The 17,351-nt window shown below is 36.8% G+C and overlaps 1 gene segment (V, D, J or C); it reads right to left on the reverse strand.

The window, feature by feature from the left end:
• Positions 1-13,876: 13,876 nt before the first annotated feature.
• LOC120103444 (immunoglobulin heavy variable 2-70D-like) lies at positions 13,877-17,249 on the reverse strand. The segment is given in 3 exon segments: positions 13,877-13,982; positions 16,645-16,981; positions 17,063-17,249. Coding segments are annotated over 3 exon segments (567 nt in total).
• Between the last annotated feature and the right edge of the window lie 102 nt (positions 17,250-17,351).

The raw sequence follows: 17,351 nt of genomic DNA on the forward strand, positions 1-17,351 counted from the left end.
TATTGAGTATTATTGAGTTGATATTCATAAGTGAAATTGGTCTGAAGTTTTCCTTTTTTGTTGGGTTTTTGTGTGATTTAGGTATAAGTGCAATTGTGGCTTCATAGAAGAAAATTGATAGTGCTTCGTTTATTTCTATTTTGTGAAATAGTTTGGACAGTATTGGTACTAGGTCTTTGACAAATGTTTGATAGAATTTTGCACTAAACACATTTGATTCTGGGCTTTTTTTTTGTTGGGAAGTTTTAGTAACTGCTTCTATTTCTTTATGAGTTATGGGACTGTTTAGATGGTTTATCTGATTCTCATTAACTTTGGTACCTGGTACCTTTCTAGAAAAGGTTGATTTCATCCAGCTTTTACAGTTTTCTTGACAATAGGCTATCTTTTAGTAGGATCTGGTAATTTTTTTCTCATACTCAGTTGTTTTATCTCCCTTTTCTTTTTTGTTTTTGTTAATTTGGCCACTCTCTCTGTGGCTTCTGCTTAGTTTCGCTAAGGGTTTATTTATCTTGGTGATTTTTTCAAGGAACCAGTTCCTGGTATTGTTGATTCTTTGAAGAGTCGTTATTGTTTCTACTTGGTTTATTTCAGCTCTGAGTTTGACAATTTCCTGAAGTTTCCTGCTGTTTACTCCTGTTTGATGTATTTTCTTCTTTTTTTCTAAAGCTTTTTGGTATGGTGTAAAGCTGCTAATATATTCTATCTCCAGTTTGATTTTGGAAGCACTCAGAGCTATGAGTTTTCTTATTGGCACTGCTTTTATTGTGTCCCATAAGTTTGGGTATGCTATGCATTCATTTTCATTAAATTCCAAAAAGTCTTTAATTTATTCCTTTATTTCTTCCTTGAACAAGTTATCATTGAATTGGGCATTTTTCAGCTTCCTTGTGTATATGGACTTTCTGTCATTTTTGTTGTTATTGAAGACCAGCCTTATCCCTGGTGATCTGATAGGATGTATGGGATTATTTCAATCTTCTTGTATCTGTTGAGGCCTGTTTTGTGCCCAATTATATGGTCAGTTTTTCAGAAGGTACGATGACATTTTTTTTTTTGGTTCTTTTTTTCGGAGCTGGGGACCGAACCCAGGGCCTTGCGCTTCCTAGGTAAGCGCTCTACCACTGAGCTAAATCCCCAGCCCCTCCATGACATTTTTAAAAGAAGGAAATTCTTTTGTTTTAGGATGAAATTTTCTATATCTGTTAAATCCATTTGGTTCATAATGTTTGTTAGTTTCTCTATGTCTCTGTTTAGTTTCTGTTTCTATGCTTTGTCTATTGATGAAAGTGTGGTGTTGAAATACCTCACTATTATTGCATAAGGTGCAATATGTGCTTTGAGCATTAATAAGGTTTCTTTTATGAAGGTAGATGTCCTAGCATTTGGAGCATAGACATTCAGATTGAGAATTTGTCTAGGTGAATTTTTCTTTTAATGAATATTAAGTGATCTTCGTTATCATTTTTGATAACTTTTAGTTATATGTCAATTTACTTGATATTAAAATGGTTACTCTAGCTTGGGTTTTTTTTTTTTTTTTCTGATCATTTGCTTGGAAAATTGTATTCCAACCCTTTACTCTGAAGTAGTGTCTATCTTTTTGTTTGTGGCATTTTTGCTTTATGGAGTAAAATGCTTGGTTCTTGCTACCTATCCACTGTTAGTCTATGATTTTTTTATTGGGGAATTGAGTCCAGTGATGTTAAGAGATAATAAAGAAGAGTGATTGTCGTTTTGTGTTATTTTTTGTTGTTAGAGGTGCAATTATGCTTTACTGTCTCTCTTCTTTTGTTTTTGTTGCAAGAAAACTACTTTCTTGCCTTCCTAGGGTTATAGTTTTCCTCCTCGTGTTTCAGATTTCCAAATATTATTTTTGTGTATCTTTGGAAAGACGGTGTTTAAATTTGGTTTTGTCATGGAATATTTTGGTATCTCCATCTTTGTTAATTGAGAGTTTCCCTAAATATCTTAGTCTGGGCTGGCATTTGTGTTCTCTAAGGGTATGTATGACATCTGCCCAGGATCTTCTGTCTTTCATAGTCGCTGGTGAGAATTCTGGTGTAATACAGATAGGTATGTTTTTATATGTTATTTGATGTTTTTCCCTTACAGTTTTTAATATCCTTTCTTTTGGTGTCTATGCTTGGTGTTTCAACTATTATGTGAAAAGAATTTCTTTTCTTGTCCAATCTATTTGGAGTTCTGCCGGCTTCTTGTATGATTATGGGCATCTCTATCTTTAGTTTTGTGATATTTTCTTCTATAATTTTGTTGAAGAAATTTACTGATCCATTTTATTTGGGAGTCTTGACTCTATTCTATCCCTATTCTACTTAGGTTTTATTTTCACATTCTTTCTCTGATTTCTTGGATGTTTTGGGTTAGGAGGTTTTTGCATTTTATGTTTTCTTCAATGGTTATGTCAACGTTTTCCATTGTATTTTCTGCCCCCGAGACTCTGTCTTCTATCTCTAGTATTGTGTTGATGATGCTTGCATTTATGACTCCTGACCTCATCCCTACATTTTCTATGTACAGAATTGTCTTCCTGTTCGATTTTACATTGTTTATATTTCAATTTTTAAATCAAGGATGGTTTTGTCCAATTCCTCCACCTGTTTGTTTTTGTTTTCCTGAAATCCATTAAGGGATTTTTGTGTTTCCTCTTTAAGGGATTCAACACATTTCCCTAGCTTGTCCTGTATTTCTTTAAGAAAGTTATTATTTATATCCTTAATGTCCTCTATCATCATCATGAGATGTGATTCTTAAATCCAAATCTTACTTTTCAAGTGTGTTTGGATATCCAATATTTGCTTTGAGGAAAGAACTGGGCTCTGATGATGGGAAGTATTCTTCATTTCTGTTGCTTAGGTTCCTGTGCTTGCCTCTTACTATCAGGTTGTCTCTTGTGTTAACTTTTCTTGCTGTCTCTGACAATGTCCTGACCCACCTTTAGACTGTGTCTCGCCACCCCATCCAGTATTCGTACAGCAGGGTTTGTGTACAGGTAGCTGTGTTACTAGTTCACCTCCAGGTACTGATAGAAACATCAAGGGTCCTTTTACGGACTGCTCCTTAGTTTCTGTCTCTTGAGACCTGCAGGCAGGTCACTTTGAGCAGTAAAGTCTTCTTTCTTCTGCTCTTAAGAGTGTCAGTACTCCTGGCAACAGCCTTTCAGATCTAGGCACAAGTAGAAACTATCAGTTTCCTGCCTCTGACTCTTCCTAGTTTCCTGTGCCCAGAGGGCATGAGGCAGGTTCCTCTTGGGCCATGAATTTGAGCCAAAGTGTAGGTTTCCCCTGAGCTATAAGAGTCCAGTTCTCTCCCCCAGAGTATTTGGGTACAAAGACCTGTGGGACTAGTTCAGTTCTTGCCAAGAACAGCAACCCAGGGGGTCCTGTTCAGACTGTCCCTGGGTTTGTGTGTCCTGAGGCCTGTAGGCCAGTCACTAGACATAGAAATGTTGGATTTTCCTCTGGTCTCTTGTGTCACTATAGATTTTACCCTTGGTTGAGTGTTCTCTATATTTAGCTTCTGTCCATGTGGTCTCCTAACAATACTTGATATGTTCCATCCAATCCAAGCCTGTGTCCAGGCATATGCTCACTCAACTCATGGGAAATAGGGAATCTATCTCATTCAAAAATCCCTACAGGCGTCCTTTGCCTAACAGAGATTTTTAGTTACATGAGGTCCCATTTATTAATTGTTGTTCTTTGTGCCTGAGCTGTTACTGTTTTGTTCAGGATGTTGTCTCCTGTGCTAATGTGTTCCAGGTTATTAGCAACATTTTTCCCCACTACTTTTAGGTTTAATATAGCTACTTCTGTGTTGAAGGAATCATGGAAATATGGACTGAATATTTGCAAACTTTTTTTTTCAGATTTCCACATACAGCATTAGCCACACCTATATTTAAAGTCAGTGTTGCGTGTCCAAGTTTAGAACAAAATTCAGATATTTTTAAAGATGGACAAGTACAATAACAAAAATATGACGCACATTTTAAAGTAAATGAATCATGAAAAATACAATGTTTCCAATGTGGGCCTGTAATGCATAGTTCTCAGGGCAATAAGAAAGATCTGATACCTGTTAGGCTATTAGCTACCTCATCTTCCTCGTGATTCCTATAACCACAAGCAATGTCTCAATTTGATTACCACCAAGTCTTTGTCCTGAGTCTTAGGATTCAGAAAATTATGGTGAGAAGCCTTACCAACACTGCTTACTTTCCTTGGTATCTGAACCCGATGTTCTCAGATGAGTCATTTCTGCTGTAAGAGGTGATTTTCTTCATGAAGTTCATCTTAGATCATGTGATAGATATTACATACTATAACAAAACAGAACCCTGTTTTTACAGACATCATATATCATGTGTATTCTGACCAGTCATTAGATAAAGTGACATCACAGAAAGAAGCATCAAGAACTCAGTATCTGTTCCTACAAGGTTCTCATTCTCCATGTATGCACTGTGCCCCCTCCTGGTTCCAGTGCTACTATAGGGAGGATTTTTTCTGAGATACACTAAAGACCCTTCCATGTGTGTCTTGCACAGTAATAAGTGCCAGTGTCTTCAGCTCTTAATGTGTTCATTTGTAGATAAATGCTGCTTTTGGAATCATCTCATGATATTGTGAATCTGTCTGTCACAGACTCCGCCTAGTATGTTTCATAATTATAAGTTTTGGTTCTAATTTCAGCTACCCATTCTAGCCCCTTCTCTGGAGTATGGTGGACCAATTGCATGCAGTAGTCACTGAAAGTGAATCCAGAGGCTGCACAGGAGAGTTTAAGGATCCCCCAGGTTGCACCAAATCTCTCCCAGTCTCTACCAGCTTCACTTCACATTGGGCACCTGAAAACAAAGAGAATTTTGTCAATCAACTGTCAAAAATATCCACTATCTCTCTCAATCACATCCACTCACACATTCATTATCTCTTTTTAATCTACAACTTACCTTTTAAAAGAGCAATCAGAAAAATCCATCTCCCTGCCAAATTCATGGGGAAAGTTCTATGTTCAGTGATGATCATTAAATAGTAATACTTGTGAGTTCACAGCAGGGTGTGTCTGTCAGACCTGTAAGGTCAGGATTGCATTTTCATGAACAGCAGGGAACAGTATTTGGAGGTCTTCATTCTATATGATAACAACAGGAAAGGAGACTCAGAGGAGTCATCTTGTTGTAAATGTCTGTTATTTGATAAGGACTGGAGAGCCATTTACAAGCTCACAGAGAGCTCAAAAGCAAAACCCATGAGCAACTTGAGCCATGGAACCACTGGTAAGACCAACTTTTCTGCTCCAAGCGACCTGACTGGTGGACTCAGGACACAGGCCCACAAGAACAGCTGAAGACCAGTAGACAGAAAAGACTACATGCCCCAAATCAGAACACTCTGTTCCCATAACTGGCTGAAAGGAAACAGGAAAACAGGTCTACAGCACTCCTGACACACAGGCCTATAGGACGGTCTAGCCATAGTCAGAAATAGCAGATCAAGGTAACACCAGAGACAAGCTGATGGAGAGAAGCAAGCACAGGAACCCAAGTAACAGAAACCAAGACTACATGGCATCATTGGAGACCAATTCTCCCACCAAAGCAAACACTAAATATTCAAGCACACCAGAAAAGCAAGATATAGATTTAAAATAACATTTGATCATGATGCTGGAGGACTTCAAAAAAGACATGAAGAACTCCCTTAGAGAAACACAGGAAAACACAAATAAACAAGTAGAAGCCTATAGAGAGGAATCACAAATATCCCTGAAAGAATTCCAGGAAAACACAATCAAACAGTTGAAGGAATTAAAAATGGAAATAGAAGCAATAAAGAAACCACAAAGGGAAACAACCCTGGATATAGAAAACCAAAGGAAGAGACAAGGATCCATACATACAAGTATCACCAACAGAATACAAGAAATAGAAGAGAGAATTTCAAGAGCAGAAAATTCCATAGAAATCATCGACACAACGGTTAAAGAAAATGTAAAATGGAAAAAGCTACTCGTCTAAACATACAGGAAATCCAGGACTCAATGAGAAGATCAAACCTAAGGATAATAAGTATATAAGAGAGTGAAGACTACCAGCTCAAAGGACCAGTAAATGTCTTCAACAAAATCATAGAAGAAAACTTCCCTAGCCTAAAGAAAGAGATGCCCATAAACATGGAAGAAGCCTACAGAACCCCAAATAGCTTGGACCAGAAAAGAAACTCCTCCCATCACATAATAGTCAGACAACAAATGCACAAAACAAAGGAAGAATATTAAATGCAGTAAGAAAAAAGGTCAAGTAACATATAAAGGCAGACCTATCATCAGAAACCATGAAAGCCAGGAGATCCTGGACAGACGTCATACAGACACTAAGAGAACACAAATGCCAGCCAGGTTACTGTATCAAGCAAAACTCTCAATTAACATAGATGGAGAAACGAAGATATTCCATGACAAAACCAAATTTACACAATATCTCTCTACAAATCCATAGCTACAAAGGATAATAAATGGTAAAGCCCAACACAAGGAGACAAGCTACACCCTAGAAAATGCAAGAAACGAATCATCTTCACAACAAAACAAAGAGAAGAAAAGCACACAAACATAATCTAATATCCAAATATGAATATAACTGAAAGTAAAATCACTATTTCTTAATATCTCTCAACATCATTGGTCTCAACTCCCCAATAAAATACATAGATTAACAAACTGGATAAACAATGAGGATGATGCATTCTGCTACCTACAGGAAACACACCTCAGAGACAAAGACAGACACTACCTCAGAGTGAAAGGCTGGAAAACAACTTTCCAAGCAAATGGTTGGAAGAAGCAAGCTGGAGTAGCCATTCCAATATCGAATAAAATCGATTTTCAACTAAAAGTCATCAAAAAAGATAAGGAAGGACAGTTCATATACATCAAAGGAAAAATCCACCAAGATGACTCTCAATCCTAAATATCTATGCTCCAAATACAAGGGCACCTATATATATAAAGGACACCGTACTAAAGCTCAAAGCAAACATTGCACCTCACACAGTAATAGTAGGAGATTTCAACACTCTACTCTCATCAATGAACATATCATGGAAACAGAAATTAAACAGAGACATAGAAAGACGAAGAGAAGTCATGAACTAAAAGGACTTAACAGATACTTATAAAATATTCTATCCTGGGGTTGGGGATTTAGCTCAGTGGTAGAGCGCTTGCCTAGGAAGCTCAAGGCCCTGGGTTCGATCCCCAGCTCTGAAAAAAAGAACAAAAAATAAATAAATAAATAAATAAATAAATAAATAAATAAATAAATAAAATAGTCTACCCTAAACCAAAAGGATATACCTTCTTCTCAACACCTCATGGTACTTTATCTAAAACTCATCATATAATTGACCATAAAACTGGCCTCAACAGATACAGAAAGATAGAAATAATCCAATGTGTCCTATCAGACCACCATGGGCTAAAGCTGGTCTTCAATAACAGTAAGGGCAGAACGTCCACATAGAAATGGAAGTTGAACAATGCTCTACTCAATGATAACCTTGTCCAGGAAGAAATAAAGAAAGAAATGAAAGACTTCTTAGAATTTAATGAAAATGAGGGTACAACATACCCAAACTTATAGGACACAAAGAAAGCTGTTCTAAGAGGAAAACTCCTAGCTCTGAGTGCCTGCAGAAAGGAATAGGAGAGAGCATATACCAGCAACTTGAAGCACACTTAAAACTCTAGAACAAGAAGAAGCAAATACAGCCATGAGGAGTAGAAGGCAGGAAATAATCAGACTAAGAGCTGAAATCAACCAAGTAGAAATTAAAAGAACCATACAAAGAATCAACATAACCAAAAGTTGGTTCTTTGAGAAAATCAACAAGATAGATAAATCCTTAGCCACACTAATGAGAGGGCACAGAGAGTGTGTCCAAATTAACAGAATCAGAAATGGAAAGGGAGACATAACTACAGAATCAGAAGAAATTCAAAAAAATCATCAGATCCTACTACAAAAGCCTATATTCAACAAAATTTGAAAATCTGCAGGAAATGGACAATTTCCTAGACAGATACCAGGTACCAAAGTTAAATCAGGAACAGGTAAACCATTTAAACATCCCCATAACTCCTAAAGAAATAGAAGCAATCATTAAAGATCTCCCAACCAAAAGGAGGACAGTTCCAGAAGGTTCAGTGCAGAATTCTATCAGACTTTCATAGAAGATCTCATACCAATACTATCCAAACTTTTACACAAAATTGAAACACACGGAGTGCTACCGAATTCCTTCTAAGAACCAACAATTACTCTTATACCTAAACCACACAAAGACCCAACAAAGAAAGAGAACTTCAGACAAATTTCCCTTATGAATATCGATGCAAAAATACTCAATAAAATTCTGGAAAACCGAATTCAAGAGCACATCAAAACAATCATCCACCATGATCAAGTAGGCTGCATTCCAGGCATGCAAGGATGGTTTAATATACAGAAAACCATCATCATAATCCATTATATAAACAAACTGAAAGAACAAAGCCACGGGGTTGGGGATTTAGCTCAGTGGTAGAGCGATTGCTTAGGAAGCGCAAGGCCCTGGGTTCAGGTCCCCAGCTCCGAAAAAAAAAAAAAAAAAGAACCAGAAAGAACAAAGCCACATGATCGTTTCATTAGATGCTGAGAAAGCATGTGACAAAATTCACACCCATTCATGATAAAAGTCCTGGAAAGTATAGGAATTGAAGGCCCATATGTAAACATAGTATAAGCCATATACAGCAAACCAGTAGCTAACATTAAACTAAATGGAGAGAAACTTGAAGCAATCCCACTAAAATCAGGTATTATACAAGGCTGCCCACTCTCGCCCTAATTTTTCAATATAGTTCTTGAATTTGTAGCCAGAGAAAACAGACAACAAAAGGAGATCAAAGGGATACAGATTGGAAAAGAAGTCAAAATATCACTATATGCAGATGATATGAGAGTATATTTCAGTGATCCCAAAAGTTCCACCAGAGAAATACTAAACCTGATTAACATTTTCAGCAAAGTGGCTGGGAATAAAATTAACTCAAATAAATCAGTAGCCTTCCTCTACACAAAAGAGAAACAAGCCAAGAAAGAAATTAGGGAAATGACACCCTTCAAAATAGTCCTCAATAACATAAAATACCTTGGTGTGACTTTAGCCAAGCAAGTAAAAGATCTGTATGATTAGAACTTCAAGCATCTGAAGAAAGAAATTCAAGAAGACCTCAGAAGAAGGAAAGATCTTCCTTGCTCATGAATTGGCAGGATTAATATAGTAAAAATGGCCATTTTACCAAAAGCAATCTAGAGATTCAATGCAATCCCCATCAAAATACCAATCCAATTCTTCAGATAGTTTGACAGAACAATTTGCAAATTCATCCGGAATAACAAAAAACCCAGGATAGATAAAGTATCCTCAACAATAAAAGGAATTCTGGGAAAATCTTTATCCCTGAACTCAAGCAGTATTACAGAGCAATAGTGATAAAAACTGCATGGTATTGGTACAGCGACAGACAGATAGAACTGTGGAATAGAATTGAAGACCCAGAAATGAACCCACGTACCTATGGTCTCTTGATTTTTTGACAAAGGAGTCAAAACCATCCAAAAGAAAGAAGATAACATTTTCAGCAAATGGTGCTGGTTCAACTACAGGTCAGCATGTAGAAGAATGCAGATCGAACCATGCTTATCACCCGGTACAAAGTGTAAGTCCAAGTGGATCAAGGACCTCCACATCAAACAAGATACACTCAAACTAATAGAAGAAAAAGTGGGGAAGCATCTTGAACACATGGGCACTGGAGAAAATTTCCTGAACAAAACACGAATGGCTTATGCTCTAAGATCAAGAATCAACAAATGGGATCTTATAAAATTACAAAGCTTCTGTAAGGCAAAGGACACTGTTGTTAGGACAAAATGACAACCAACAGATTTGGAAAAGATCTTTACCAATCCTACAACTGATAGAGGGCTTATATCCACAGTATAGAAAGAATTCAAGAAGGTAGACCACAGGGAGACAAATAACCCTATTAAAAAATGGAGTTCAGAACTAAACAAAGAATTCAGAGCTGAGGAATGCCAAATGGCTAAGAAACACCTAAAGAAATGTTCAACATCTTTACTCATAAGGGAAATGAAAATCAAAACAACCCTGAGATTTCACCTAACACCACTGAGTATGGCTAAAATAAAAAACTCAGGTGACAACAAATGCTGGCGAGGATGTGGAGAAAGAGGAACACTCCTCCATTGTTGGTGGGATTGCAGACTGGTACAGCCATTCTGGAAATCAGTCTGAAGGCTCCTCAGAAAATTGGACATTGATCTACCTGAGGACCTAGCTATACCTCTCTTGTGCATATACCCAAAAGATGCCCCAACATACAAAAAAGGCACGTGCTCCACTATGTTCATGGCAGCCTTATTTATAGTAGCCAGAAGCTGAAAAGAACCCAGCTGTCCTTCAACAGAGGAATGGATACAGAAAATGTGGTACATCTACACAATGGAATATTACTCAGCTATAAAAAACAATGACTTTATGAAATTCCTAGGCTAATGGATGGAACTGAAAAATATCATCCTGAGTGAGGTAACCCAATTATAGAAAAATACACATGGTATGCACTCATTGATAAGTGGCTATTTGCCCAAATGCTTAAATTACCCAAATGCACATAACACATGAACCTCAAGGATGACCTAAATGTGAATGCATTCCTTCTTCTTTAAAGGGGACAATAATACCCTTGGGAGGAATAGGGAGGCAAGATTGATGTAAGATGGATGAAGCAAAGAAATGCAGGCCGACAGGAGCTGGATGTAGATCTCTCCTGAGAGACAAAGCCAGAATACAGCAAATACTTAGGTGAACGCCAGTAGCAAACCACTGAATTGAGAATGGGACCCCGTTGAAGAAATCTTAGAAAGAACTGAAAGAGCTTGAAGGGGCTTGAGACCCCATATGAACAACAATACCAACCAACCATAGCTTCCAGGACTAAGCCACTACCCAAAGACTATACATGGACTGACCCTGGGCTCCAACCTCATAGGTAGCAATGAATATCCTAGTAAGAGCACCAGTGGAAGGGGAAGCCCTTGGTCCTGCCATGAGTGAACCCCCCCCAGTGAACGTGATTATTGGGGGGAGGGTGGTAATTGGGGGAGAATGGGGACGGGAACACCCATACAGAAGGGGAGGGGGAGTGATTACGGGGATGTTGCCCTCGAAACCGGGAAGGGAAATTCCAATAGAAATGTAAATAAGAAATACTCAAGTTAATAAAAAATGTTTAAAGAAATCTCCCAGATAATGGTAATTTTAAACTCCTTTGAGATATGTATGATTAATATATGTCTTTCAAACAGGTTGTATAAACAGAACTGGCCCAAAAAGACCAAAAGAACCAAAAGTTAATATAATTTAGAAATATTTGCAAATCAATAATTGTGGTAGCACTATCTATAATAAATTGTGGAAACCAAATTCATTTCTGTCAAAACTTGACTGTACCAAGTAGACATGATTTTATAGGTAAACATAGAAAGTTTCATCTGAGTAAAATAAGGAATGCACATCACTTAGGAAAATGAATACAACCAAAGATACTTGAATTAAGACCATCTCAGAAATGAAGACATTACATGAGACTCTTATTAGCATTTCTTTGATATTGCACAATTGCATACATTTTTATGTGCAAAAATGTAGTACAATTAAAATTATATAGTAGAATATACGTTAAAATATAAGGGTAAAGAAACAAAGAAGAAGTTATAGGAAAATATGCATACAATACAGTATAAACTTGTTTAAAAATTATAACATCTGTAAAATTCTTGTTTTTATTTTCACAATGATTTTATTGTTTGAAATTTTCATTAGTGTATAAAATATATCATCATCATATCTACCCTTATTGTTTCAATCTTGGTTTTCTCTCTTCCTACATCATGATTTCTTATGTTTCATTACCTGATAACACAATTAGTCCAGTTAGTGATATGTGATAGTGATATATATATATATATATATATATATATATATATGAGTGTGTGTGTGTGTGAGTATATGTTTGTGTGTGTGTGTGTGTGTGTGTGTGTGTGTGTGTGGTGTTATTCTTGAATATGTAGAGAATTTCCAGAAATGTTCAAAATAAATGAGAAAAGATTTTTTTGTCATCAAGTTTCAATAGACATTCACTTCCCTATGGGCCCTCATGTATATCCTTCCTGCATGTTTTAATAATAAATCTTTTTAAAAATATTTTTAAAAATAAATACACCTTCTTTACCGTTTTGTACAGAGTACACTAGTACCAAGAACAATATATGAAACAACTTCTTTATTGTGCATTACATATTGTTTAGAAAGACAATAAACAAGAAAATACATGGCAACAAATATTGGCAAGTTTGTTGGGAACAAGGCAATGCTCAAACACTGTGGATGGGAGTATAAATTAGTGACCTGGAAAAAAGTCTGCATATTTTACCAGAAACAGTTAATATAACTATGCTGTTTTCCCACTAAGCATGTAGTCACATGACTACCTCTTATTTCTGGAGACACTGGCATACCATATTCAGAGCAGCTTTAAATTCAACCTGGAATTCTGAAACAGGATAAATAGCTAATAAAAATTGGGACATAAGACAATTGAAGATTATTCATTGTTAAAACGGAAATGAGGAAAAGTGTATATAAATAGATGAAACTGGAAAATGATTTATTGAATGAGGTTACCTAGCTCCAAAAAGACAAATGCTTCATATTCTTTTTCTTATTTGCTGCCCAAATGTAAATGTATCATTTTGTGGAATTAAGCCACAGTGATAGAAACAAGGCATTAAAGCTTGAGAATTAAGGAAAAGATATAGTGAAATATAAAGAACATGGAAGCACATAGACCAGATACTGGGGACAGAGGTTCAAAGGGGAAGCCATATTGGGGAATAAATCTATGAGACTCTGGGGTAGCATAAATCAAAATAATTTGTTATAAGAAAGATACATCAAACTCTAAGATTTTGAAGTACAAGACAAAAATATAACTGGACAGGGCATATAATGCTCATGATGTGAGAAAACAAAGCAGAGATATTGGAAGCAAAATAATGTGTATTGTGGAGTAAAGAGAAACAATAAATTAAAATGTTATTTCTGTTACACAAAGTCTAGAGATAGCAAAGTGTTCATAGATACTCAGTTTTTTTAATTTCTTTTTTATTTGTTTAATGAAATAGTTTTGTATTTAGATTGTGATGTGTTTTATGCTTGTGCACCTAAATTAGTTTTCATCAAAATAATAAATTTAAGAGAAGTGTATGCAAAACTTTAGATGTCTTGATAAGACTTGTAGTTTAATAATAAATATTGTTTTGTGGTTTGATTCTGTTAATGCTGTATGTTTATGCGAGATATATGCTTGTAGGAAGCTGAATTAAGATACACAGTTTATTTTATTTGACTTTATGAGTCTTTGAACAGAGCGATCTGTTTATGTGGACAGTGCTGCTCCCCAAATACAGAAGTAATTAACTATATATCTTGAGGTCAGTCACAGGAGAACTCCTTAGGATTTAATTGTCAGATATATCTTACAGGTACTGAAGAGAGTATGAAGTATGGCCCACAATAACTTTATAGTTAGCCCTTATTCCTGGCAAAAAATTTAAAACTGAATAGATTTTAAGAGCCAGAAGGGATGGATGACTCCAAAGAATCGATGTCTCCAAGACACAACAAGACTGATGTACATCTATACGGAAGTGGAAAGTGACAGCCTACAAGGCGCCTGCACTGATTCCATCCTGATACGACTGCAGTACTGACCAAGCAGCGTGGGCAAGGATCTCAATATTATCCAACACATTATTGCAATTGATAACTCTTGTAAAGAAAACATTATTATCTGTAATGGAGTATCATTAACCACACTTAAGAATGGATGCATACCCAGAAGCAGAAATCTAATACAAAATGTACTCTATGGTATTATAGTAGATATATTTAACTGCAATTTTGTATGTTTCTTTACCTGTTTGTTTTTTGTCTTAATTTTGCCTATGTATCTGGGATTCATAATTGTATTAGTATAACTTTTTTTTGTATTTGTGTGTTTCTTTGATTCTAAGTATTTTTTCTCATTTTCAATAATCCCTTCTTCTACTGAACTTTTGGCTATATTTTTGGTTGTTTTTTCACAGAAAATATAGGGTAGGTTTGGGTAGGTATATAGGAGGATGTTGGAGAAATTGGTGGAAGGGAATCAATGATCAGAATAAATTGTATTAGAGTATTTATAAAAATGTAAATGGTACATAAAAACAAAATACAACAGACAAGAAAATATAAATCTGTGAAGTGTAAGACAGAGAATCATTCTTGTTTGAGCTAGGAAACATTACACATTAATCTTAGCAGGGACAGAAAAGGTAATAAGACTTAGAAAGAAAACCATACAGAGTACCTCCACACAAACCTTTTCTTTCTACTGGGCATTCTTGGCCCTAATATGCCCCCTTCTGGTCTTGAGTGCCTCTGCAGGCAGATTTGTCATGGCCACGTTTGGATAGAACAGTAACATATCTCGGCCCCAGTTACAGGGACAAATACTCTTGTTTATTTGGAGATGATGACTGATAATTCAGAAATTAAATTTATGTTGTTTCTATATTATGATTAATGAATTCTCAAAGTTAGGCTATTTCTTTATGGCACTTGGATCCAGCTCTAACCATTCCCACATGTAATAAGGTGAGAGCAGGAGAGATCAACGTCTTTGCTGCCTTCATCAGGGACAGAGCAGCTGATGCCAGAAGGACCACAATGAGTTTTAAATTCACACAAAATCACAGGTATCCATGTATGAATTCCTGGAACAATCCAATATAGGTGTTAGCAGAATAAGGAAGAACAGTTGGTGCTACTCACAGAAAACCGAACAATTCCATAAAACATATATTTAAATCGAGGAAAGGATGGAGGTCAAGGAAATGTTACTGAGTCATGTTCCAATACTGAATTTGTATGCATTTAGTTAAATGAAAGGAGATCTCTGAAAAAGGGTACCAATGGGTAGACAATATGTTACCTTACAAGCTTTACCTCTTCCTGTCTACCTTTTCCTAGTCTAACATCATGTTAGTTCATGACATGTGTTAGTTAAAAGCTTTCAGGAGTTAAGTGCTTTCATTGATGAAGGATAGATTCAGATTATTTGTGTGAACTTTTGTTTAAATATATGAACTGCAGATACATTTATTAAAGTGAAAATGCACAATACAGAAAAACAAGCTGTTCTTTTGTGTATTTTTAACATCATGAGCATGAATCATATGCATCTAATATTGCAGGAGAGAAGCATTGGAGACCATTCCAATGCATGGCTTCTTGTCCTTCACTGCTCAGAATTGATATTACATAATGTGGACTCTCATTTCATAGAACAACATCTGCAGGGCAACTCACACTTGCCATTATAGAAGAACTTTTCTACTTACAACAAGCTGGATGAGCCTTTTTTGGCATTCCAGCATCTCTGTTGTGGTAGGTATTGTAAATAATCCTGCATGTTATATTCCAGTATGGTATAACTCTGAATGCCTTCATGGGTGGGAATGTGCAGAAGTCCTTTCCTGCCAAAGCAGTACAGATTTACAAAGCCTTCCTTCTCTCATCACAGAATTTATTCACAAATGTTTGAGCTCTGTGAGATTATGAACACACAATATGAGCCTATTACCCTAAATTAATTTAATTCAAGGATAGTAATATATGTTGAGTCATATCGGTGAAACATTGCAGAAATTTTCCTACATTGGTTTCTATTCATTTACTCTTCACTCTCTGGATTACTTGTGCTGAAAGCTAGTGAAGGAGAGGCAGCACTAACATTTGTATGCACTGTGTAGGAGACAGTGATAGAGATGGTTGGAGGAACCCGAGGGGAGAAAACTAGGATTTAGAATGAAATTAAGGGACTAATTGATTTCTGATCTAGCAGTAAGGGTCCAAAACCTTAGATCTAGGCATTTATTCCTAAATAATTCAGTCTCAAATTCATTATTTCAGAATGTTGGGTACAGGTGGAAAAGCCCAGGCACAAAGGGCAAAAACAGGATATCACAAAGCTGTCCCAGGAAAGTGCCAGTATTGATAATGTACCAAAAGCCAAAAACCTCTTACTGGGCCAATGATTCACTGCAAAATAAAATTGGCAAGCAAATATGTGTAGACAAAAGGGCATGTTGTGGCTCATACAGTAACACAGTATTGTTCCAACTACATTTTTTTCCTCTATTGTGCGAGAGATTTCAAGGGTGGATAGTGGCTCTGTGTGGAGGGAGAGATGAGTGAGATTGGAGTGATGCAGTAAATTTATGAAGAAGCAAGAAGTTTAAAAAATCACTTATGCAATACAACAGGAAGCCTGTGATCTGAAGCTCACAGGAAACAGGAAACCTCAGAGGCTAGCAGGAAATGTGTAAAATCCCCAACTCCCCTATGTATTAGGAAAGAACAGAAATAAGATCCATCCTGTATATTGTACAGCTGAAAACCAAGATTGTAACTCTGTGCTCTCCAAGCGCAGTAGTATGTGGCAGTATCTGCAGGCTCCATACTGGTGAACTTAAGGAGTACCTGGTTTTTGGAGGTCTCCTTGGAGATTGTGAGCCGGCTCCTCAAGGATGGGTTGTAGTAGTTATCATTATTCCAAATGCTTGCCAGCCACTCTAAACCCTTTCCTGAGGGCTGACGAAGCCAGCTCAAACCCATATTGGAAGTGCTCAGTGAAGTCCCAGAGAAAGTACAGGTCAGACTGAGGGTCTGTGATGGCTGCAACATCCCAGGGCCAGACTCTTTCAGAGTAACCTGAGATAGGACATCTGTGGAGGAAAGTGCGGATGGTAAATTTGGAAAAGGATGAAGATACTGTATGTTATCACTTGGCAAGTTTTAGCACTCACATGCAGGGGCAGTAAGCAGCAGGAATGAGAAGGTAAGACTGTTCATGTCTGTGCACCAATGACTACTCAGGCCCAGAGTTAGCTTTTCAATGTAGGGTTGGGTGGAGCCAGGAGGGATTTGCATTCCCACAGCAGGTGATGACTCTAATGGAGCACTTAAGTTTTGAGCTGAGGAAGAGTCAATCTGTGATGAGAAGCACAATGGCCCTCACTGTAGCTCATTTCTGGTCTTCGCAGGAAGTAGTAAACAGAAGAAAAGTATCCTCAGAATAAAATGCTGTTGATTAGG

The sequence above is a fragment of the Rattus norvegicus genome, chromosome 6, assembly GCF_036323735.1.
Source record: "Rattus norvegicus strain BN/NHsdMcwi chromosome 6, GRCr8, whole genome shotgun sequence".
In the NCBI taxonomy this organism is placed as follows: Eukaryota; Metazoa; Chordata; class Mammalia; order Rodentia; family Muridae; genus Rattus; species Rattus norvegicus.